Genomic DNA, 7973 nt, shown 5'->3' with positions numbered 1-7973 from the left:
GCAGTCACACGGCACGCAATCAGCAGGCAATCACAGTGAGCACCCCCAAAAGCAACATGGCGGCTGGCAAGCGACAGTGGAGCAATACGAGTAAGGCCTAGCGAGCTGGAGTGCTTTTTGCTAAAATACGATTCTCAAGTGCGTACGCCCGTTCGCTGCCTTCCGTGCGCACAAAGCACTCCGAAACGCGCCTCGAAGCACCGGCACCGCACCTAATACGAGTAGGGGCGACGATGTGAGGAGGGGTTGGGGGGGGGGGGGGGGGGGGCGCGGGCGCATTTGAGGGGGTTTGTCCGCGATTGCTTTCGCGAGGCCGGCTGCATTTACTTCGCGGCCAGAAAACATTCAACGAAGGAAACAAAATAGCGACAAATGGAATGATGTCTTTATTGAACAGAGCATCTGCTTGCTGTGCTTGCCGCAAGTGATCCGGCGTTTTCGGTTGACAGCGGCGAGGCGAGACATCACCGATTTAAGCGGCGTCGGTTCCGATCGTTCAACGCTCCTGCTCACCTGTTAGCATTCGTTATCCACTTTCAAGTCCCTGGTAATCCTCACCGCGTCTGTGCACGCACTTGGCGCTATTCACCGCACGGAACACCCATTCAACTGGCTATGGGATTGATCCCATTTGGACGAGAGGCCGAGAACCGAAGCAGAAACCCTTTGTGGCTGCTACGTGGAGCCATGGAACGCCTCCATGTTTTTCACTAAAATAAGTAGACACATAAACGCGCGACTCCTTGAATTGGGCGGCGACACGCGCCACCTAACGGACAGTGCTCAAACTAAAGAAAAAAAGAAACGCAAATTCTTGCTCTGAGCGCCTCGCCAGACAATGCCGTATGTACATATCCTACGCCAAACTTCACTCATACGCGACATACATACATCACAGCATTTTATACATCAACGCATTCAGAAACAGCACAAGATACAACATCAGTTACTGACACTCTACATTCCTATACCCACGTTAAGAAGACACCACCAGCTTATATACTGCTGTATTTTATGTGACCGATTAGGATGGTGACCACTGTCATATTTTTCATAAATACGAAAAGACTGTGCAAGATTTAGCCGTATATATTCTTTTCCTCTACTGCCCTTAGGAAAGCGCTCGTATCTCTAATGTAGGGCCATTGCAAAAGTGAACTGCAGGTTATAAATAAATTTGAATAGTTGCTACACGTCACATTTTGAACAGTTTCGTTTTCTCGCTTGCCTACACTTCAAGTATACAGAAGCCTGTTTAATTAATTGTATTAATTATCGAAACCAATTTCTGCAATCACAACTTTCTGAACACACCGGTGCATTTTCTTTTCTCTTTTTACATATCCAGACTGACTTTAGCGGCGGTTGGGTAAACGTTGAGTACACTGAGCCAACTGAGCACGCGCAGTTGATCTTAGCGAAGCCCGTCCGCCGGTCCTCCCCGAAGCGCTATTTCAGTTTTCTTCTTTTCGCTAAATATCCGTTCAATGCGCTCGCGCTCGCGCCAAGAGGACAGTGCAGAATTGCTGCTTTCGAGCCCGTGCCTTCACCTGCAACGAACGCGAAATACGTATGCTAAATTATCTAAATCCTGGTTGAGACAGTAGTGTTTGACTGCGTGCGTCTGACTGCGTTGCGGCAGCAAGAAATCAGGACATCCCTGCTGCTTATATCGCGTGCCAAGATGATTCCTTGAATTGGATTCCACGCTTGATACGAAGCAGCGTTGCGTCGAGAACCGAAATTCCTTGAATTTCGGTTCTCGACGCAACGCTGTCAAACGCTAGTGTCTGAACCGGCCTTGTTTGAAGCATTTTTTTTTATCGAGTATGCTCGATGAAATGTGCCAAATGAACCAGAGAAGGCGAATCATGTACCTCGAGACAGAGAAATAGTGAAATACACGGACATGATCCCAGATATCTGTGTACGTTCGTCCTGTCCGGCCTCAGTCGTGGTGTTCAATGCTTCATACTTCACTGCACTTGAAAGCAAAAAAATTGGGTACGACAGGCACGCAAGTTCGGCGGAACCGAGGAGGCCAGTTGCAACTGATCTGTACGCAGAACTGACCGATCACACCTTTATTGAGAGCACGCTCTTTACTGAACCGCACAGTAAAAGACGACGAGAGTATCTCGTCCGGCGAACATTCAAGTCAACTCACGCCTGTGCGTCGCTTCCTGTGCTTTTCTAGAGATTTGGTTGGGTAAAACCCGCGACGGAACCAAAAAGGACAACCGCGATACTTTGGATACTTTTTATCTGCCTCGGGTTTTAGCAGATGCCTACCAAGGTTGCCTGTACTTGTTTGTTTTCTGCCAGTTTAGGCGAACTGAGCCACACGCTTGTTTCGACCGGTTCAAATTTGAATAAATGATAACCAACGCACAAAGAAAACAAGTTTCAAGTACTTTTCGAGATTTTTGAAGTGACTTTTACTATTGAACGACTGCATGCACTTGAATGTTCAATTCAAGAGTTTATAAAACGTGACTACCACATGCTTGTCACCTGCCAACAGGGTGCTAACTCTCAATGGCTCGAGCCCAGTGGGTAGTTAAGTAAGCCTGTGGGGTAGTTACAGCCGTCAAAACGCACGATGACGAAGGGGTGTGCTCACTTTTTCTTAGAGTGTAGAAATGAACGTGAGTGTCGCTTTTGTCATAGATTCCCAACTCCTGGCAGCTGACATTTCCTTGAACTGTTAAGCTAGAGAGTAACCTGCGGCAGAATAGGCGTTTGCCATATAAACCATCACTTTTACGATACAGCCAGGGTAGCGCTCGGCCACACATGACACTTCAGTCATATTATCTGCCAGAAATCAATGGAACACGTTTTAGACCGAGGTAGTAACACCAGTCGGAGACGTGTTCTAGGCACCATAGTCATATGGCGCGGGTGGCCTTTCGATTTTAACTTATACTTCTTCTACACAACAAGGCAGGAGAGTGCAGATAACTTCTTTTAGTTTATTGACTTTTAATATTTCAAGAAAAAAAAACGCCCCGCATTTAAAAATTTCATTCTAAGAACATGTGATCTGCAACACGCCTTCAGTACACAGAGTGCATCAAAGTTAGTACTGCATGGGTATGGCGGACGTCAGCTCAGGAGCACCCGTAGATTCCACCTCAGCCTTGCCTTGAAGAAGCTTCCGTATGCTTTGCTTGATCTCGTTCCTCAGATCGCGAATCGTCTCCTGCATCTTCACCCACTTTTCTCCCGCAAGTTGCTGCACCTTGTTCAAGAATTTCTCCAACCTGGTCCGGAGAGTGGCCAGGTTCTCTGAAACTGCCGAGGAAATACCGTCAAACATGCCGTACTGCGCAGACTGCTCAGGCCGGATCATCTCGAGTACTTTCTTCTTCAAGGCATAAGATGCTTGTCTGAGCTGTCCTTTCAGTTCCTGAAGTTGCTTTTTAAGAACCTCAGCACGCTGTCCGAAAGCTTGTTTGATGTCTTGTACTTTCTGGGCAATTCTCTCACCCAAAACCAGAAATTTTTCCTTGAGGGCTTTTGAAATATCCTTGAGGGTATCGATAATGTAGGCCTCTGCATCTTCGTCATCATCGCTTGCTTGGTACAGGGCCGTTGTAGCGCTGCTGGAGTTTTCAATAAGTTCCTGAATCTTGGTCTTGATTTCCTGACGCGTTTCTTTAATGAGCTCTCTTAGCTTATCCACTTTCTCGCCTGTGACTTTCTTCACGTCTTCCAGAAACTTATTGAGCTTTTCGCGAAGGTTTTCTAGCTTAGCGAAGATTTCCAGCGCGTGTTCACCAAAAGATGCATACTCAGCCGGTTTAAACAATTCTTGCACCTTCTGCTTTAAAGCGTCACGAGCATCAGACACCCTCTCCTTCAGAGCACGTATCTGGGCTTTGATATTTTCAGCATGCTGATCACCAACCTTCTTCAGCTCGCCAAATTTTTGCTTCAAGTTCTCGACAAGAATAAGGAACTTCTCCTTGAGTGTTTTGGAGATATCCTTCAAGGTTTCAATAACGTAGGCATCATTATCTTCATCGGTGTCATCATCGCTTACATGGTAAAAAACCATCTGTGTGTCGCTGGAGCCTTGAATGAGTTCCTGAATTTTCTTCTTGATCTCCTCACGCGTTTCTTTGATTAGCTTTCTAAGCATCTCCACTTTCTCACCAGTGACTTTCTTCACGTCTTCAAGGAACTTGTTCAGCTTTTCACGAAGTTTTCCCAGCTTAGCGAAAATCTCCATTGCGTGCTCACCAAATGACGCATACAGAGCCGGTTTAAACAATTCTTGCACCTTCTGTTTCATTGCTTCACGAGCATCTGCCACCTGTTCCATCAAAATTTGGAGTTCGCCTTTAATTTTTTCTGCGTGCTCACTACCAGCTTTTTTCAGCTCAGCAAATTTCTCCTTCAAGTGTTCGACAAGAAGAAGAAACTTCTCCTTGAGAGACTTAGAGATATCCTTAAGGGTTGCGATAACATAAGCCTCACTATCATCAACATCGTCATCATCGTTTGCATAGTAAACAGCCGTTTGAGAATCACTAGAGCCGTGAAGAAGTTCCTGCACCTTCATTTTGATCTGCTGCCTCAGCTGCTTGGCCAGTTCCTGCATCTGTCTCAATTTATCTCCGGTGACATCCTTCACGCCCTTTATAAACTCGTTAAGTTTATCCCGGATCTCGACTATCTTTCCAAATACTTCTATGGCGTGCTCACCAAAAGACGCGTATTGGCCTTTGTCAAAGAACCCCTGCACCTTCTTCTTGAGAGCCTGGACAGAGTCTTTCAGCTGCTTTCTCAGATCGTTGAGCTGGGACTTAATTTTTTGGGCCTGATCGCCGGCAGCTTGCTTGAGCTGATTCATCTTTTCCTTGATCTTGTCCCCAAGAATGATGAACTTCTCCTTGAGGGTCTTGGAGATGTCTCTGAGGGTGTCGATGACCGTGACTTGGGTATCATTTTCGCTTGATGCATCTTTAATAGATTCAGTGGTGATTGCGTCGGCTTGGATCCACTCTAAATCAGCTTTTCCTTCGTCTACTTGCGGCCTAAAAAGTAAACATTTTAGAAGAAAATTCAGAAATTCTGTAGTGCATCCTATTTTGACCAACCTTCAAATGCAATCAAAAACGCTTACCTGCCACTGCAGACTAGCAGAGAGTCGATGAAGTTGGAAAAAACAAAAGGTCAAAACGTATTAGATGATTGCCAAAAAAAAAGTGTTTAAAGCTTACCTTGTGCTGCGAGAGCCAGGAATGACAAAGCCACGAAGAATAGGAGCCTCATCTGGAAGTAGATTTACGATTTGTTTTCAACAAGATATAACAATATTGGACGGCCGCATATAATTAAGTATGGTAATATTATCACATCAGCAAGCACATCTTTCTTTGATTTACATTTAGGTCTTAGTTCAAAAATTGCGTGTGCTTCACGGAAATATTTGGTTTTGAGGAGAATAATGTCAGATATGTTAAGTACCATAGATTTGTTTAATTTTTTTTCTAGAGTTATTGAACATTACTTCGGTGTAGCTACCTTTTTTGATAAAAAGCTGAAGAGGTCTATTAAGACTTCTTTATGTGAATACGTTAAGGGCACAGGAACCAGAATAGAGGGGAAAGGAAAGATGTTTTGTCAGTAAGTAACAGGTAAAAGTCAAACAAAAGTTATTTTATTGTAAAATGATTAGTCCTGCGCAATATTAGCAAACATGGTTACATAACGTCTCTAAATAAATAAAATGAGGTACATGCACTAATGACAAAGGAAAACTGTTCCACTCAGATGGCGTTCATGGTATAAGGGAGTCTTCGTAAGCTCACATTTCGGAAATAGTGTTTGCCGATTCAAAGGAGTTAGGACACGCCAAAAATAACATATGAGATAACTATACTGCTAAGACCCGTTGTATGTTCCTATTTTTCTGCTATATTTCTATAGAAAATGGCGCTGTAGTTTTGTGGAGAAATCGATTTATAAGCGGGACCCTCCCACCCATGCCATTCGAAAATGCAGCCATGTTGGGTCGGTGACGTGATTTTCTGAACCCGCGGCGTTCGCTTGCACGCACTCACACACTTGTCTCTCTCTCTGCGTTTCGCGCTTCAAATGTCTCTCTTCCCGTTCGCGTTTCGAGCACGCGGTTCGGAGACCATGCCATCTACGGCATCGCTCGTTTTGTTGGGGTCTTCGACACTGACGGCAGGAGCGCTGTGTGTATAATGTCATTAAAATATCTTGAAAGTTGGTTATTTTGACTTCGATCAGCTGACAACCAGCTTCATCGACGATGACGAGATCTTAAATTGATTATTGTAATTACTAAAGGTTTAAAAATCGCGAAACTTGGTGCATACACCAAGTAACCTACGAGCATTCTACTTCAGGAGCAATCCACCGGTTTAAATTTCGTGTCCTAATGTCTTTAAAATGATCAGATTTAGTAACCACCATCTAGCCCTATTACGAGGTCTAGTGTAAAAATGTATGAAAGCTGAGGACAATGATATGTTTTAGTCAAGCGTTAAAATAATAAATTTAATAGAAAAGACAAATGAGATACTTTTCGACGAATGAAAAAGGCTGAGAATAGTTCAAGTATTGTATTGCTTTCCGCGGAAAGTAGGAAGCCTTTAAACAAAAACAGCGGTTCAAATGAAGTTACAAGCTGCAATTGTAGAGACGCTAAAGAATCAATGGAGCTATCTTTGACCGAGGTATCAGTAACCGAGGACATGAGAAATGTATTCAAGAGTTGCGTGAATATATCATCATATTTTGATAATTAATCCTTTACCTCAATTTTTAGAAAAACATTAAAAAAATAGGACGTATACTTATATTACATAATCGAAATTTTGCTGCTTGTGGAACAACCCCTGCGCTGGAGCGAGAAAAAAAAACGCAGTGTCGCTGTATCGATGTACCCTCCTCAGGCTTACTGCATCCTCCGTATGGACATGTACAAGCGCTCATCGCAGTCTTGTAATGAAAGGGAATCTTGGGGTTCAAATAGCCGACAAGTTGGAAGTTTAAAGAAAGCTAGAAAGTTAAAAAAAAAAAAACGCATCGGAGACAATTGAGTACTTCAAAAGACTTAAAGCACTACTGGTCAAAGCCCAATTTTGGAATATTCATGTACTTTACACAGAGTGGGGGGTGCACATACGGCAAATATTGGCATGTTTTTAGCAATCGCTGTATTATTTCAGGATTTCAGACGAGGTTTTGCGATGTGCTAGTTTAGAGAGCTGACATATACGTCGAGACGATATTACCTAAAAACTGCATTGCACTGCACTGCGATGTCACAAAGTCATTGAGGAGCTTACCGCGATCGGCTTGCTGGTCCTTGTACGAGGTATAAAGTGATGTTAGATCGGCAAAGCATTTGCCTTTTATAGAAACATAGATTCTAGATTACTATATTGGGAAAAGAACCAGATGCTCGGCGGGAATTTCTGGTCACTGCTGTTGGTTTTGCGATCGGGTGCAGCAACCGGAACAAGACGGATAGACGAACAGATAAGCCTCCGAATGTAGCTTGTTTCTTGTAGATAAGAGAAGAACCCATAAAGTGGAGAAACTATAAAGAATAACTTCTGTTTTTCTACGATTAATATGCGCTTAACAGAAGAATATCATATGAACGAGCAAAAAATATTCCCGTGAGAACTTGCACTGGCGCTCCTTGTACCTGACGCTTTCTTAAAAAAAAAGTATCCCATCTAGAATTTTCTTATCAGAAGAAATATTCTCAGTATTATAGCCTTTTCACCGCGACTGTCATGACGCATTTTACATATACGCTTGCTGCGGTTTCTTAGCGGATGTGCGAAGAACATTATAGGTCGTCCGTGAACGGCTTATAAAAATTTCATATACAAGGGAGCGTTGGTGAACATGAGCGCATTTCACGTATGGCCATGAAGGAAATAGTTCGTCACTTTTTTTTACTCCGTCCGCTTTTTCTC

General features: G+C 43.7%; 1 protein-coding gene across 1 annotated transcript; it reads right to left on the bottom strand.

The window, feature by feature from the left end:
* Positions 1-2955: 2955 nt before the first annotated feature.
* On the bottom strand, positions 2956-7375 carry LOC115332973 (probable DNA double-strand break repair Rad50 ATPase). Its single transcript, XM_029995479.4, has 4 exons — positions 7332-7375; positions 5232-5283; positions 5135-5147; positions 2956-5045 (listed from the first exon to the last, which is right to left on the bottom strand). The coding sequence occupies exons 2-4, from the start codon at positions 5281-5283 to the stop codon at positions 3083-3085; spliced, it is 2028 nt and encodes a 675-aa protein (XP_029851339.2). The 5' UTR covers positions 7332-7375; the 3' UTR covers positions 2956-3082.
* Between the last annotated feature and the right edge of the window lie 598 nt (positions 7376-7973).

The sequence above is a fragment of the Ixodes scapularis genome, unplaced genomic scaffold (genome assembly GCF_016920785.2).
Source record: "Ixodes scapularis isolate PalLabHiFi unplaced genomic scaffold, ASM1692078v2 PGA_scaffold5__190_contigs__length_132052651, whole genome shotgun sequence".
Taxonomy (NCBI): Eukaryota; Metazoa; Arthropoda; class Arachnida; order Ixodida; family Ixodidae; genus Ixodes; species Ixodes scapularis.
Note: the sequence above shows the minus strand (reverse complement) of the source record. Positions and strands in the feature narration are given on the sequence as shown.

Bases quoted from the DNA above. Each gene is read 5' to 3' on its own strand.
- LOC115332973 (XM_029995479.4), bottom strand. From the start codon at position 5,283: ATGAGGCTCCTATTCTTCGTGGCTTTGTCATTCCTGGCTCTCGCAGCA.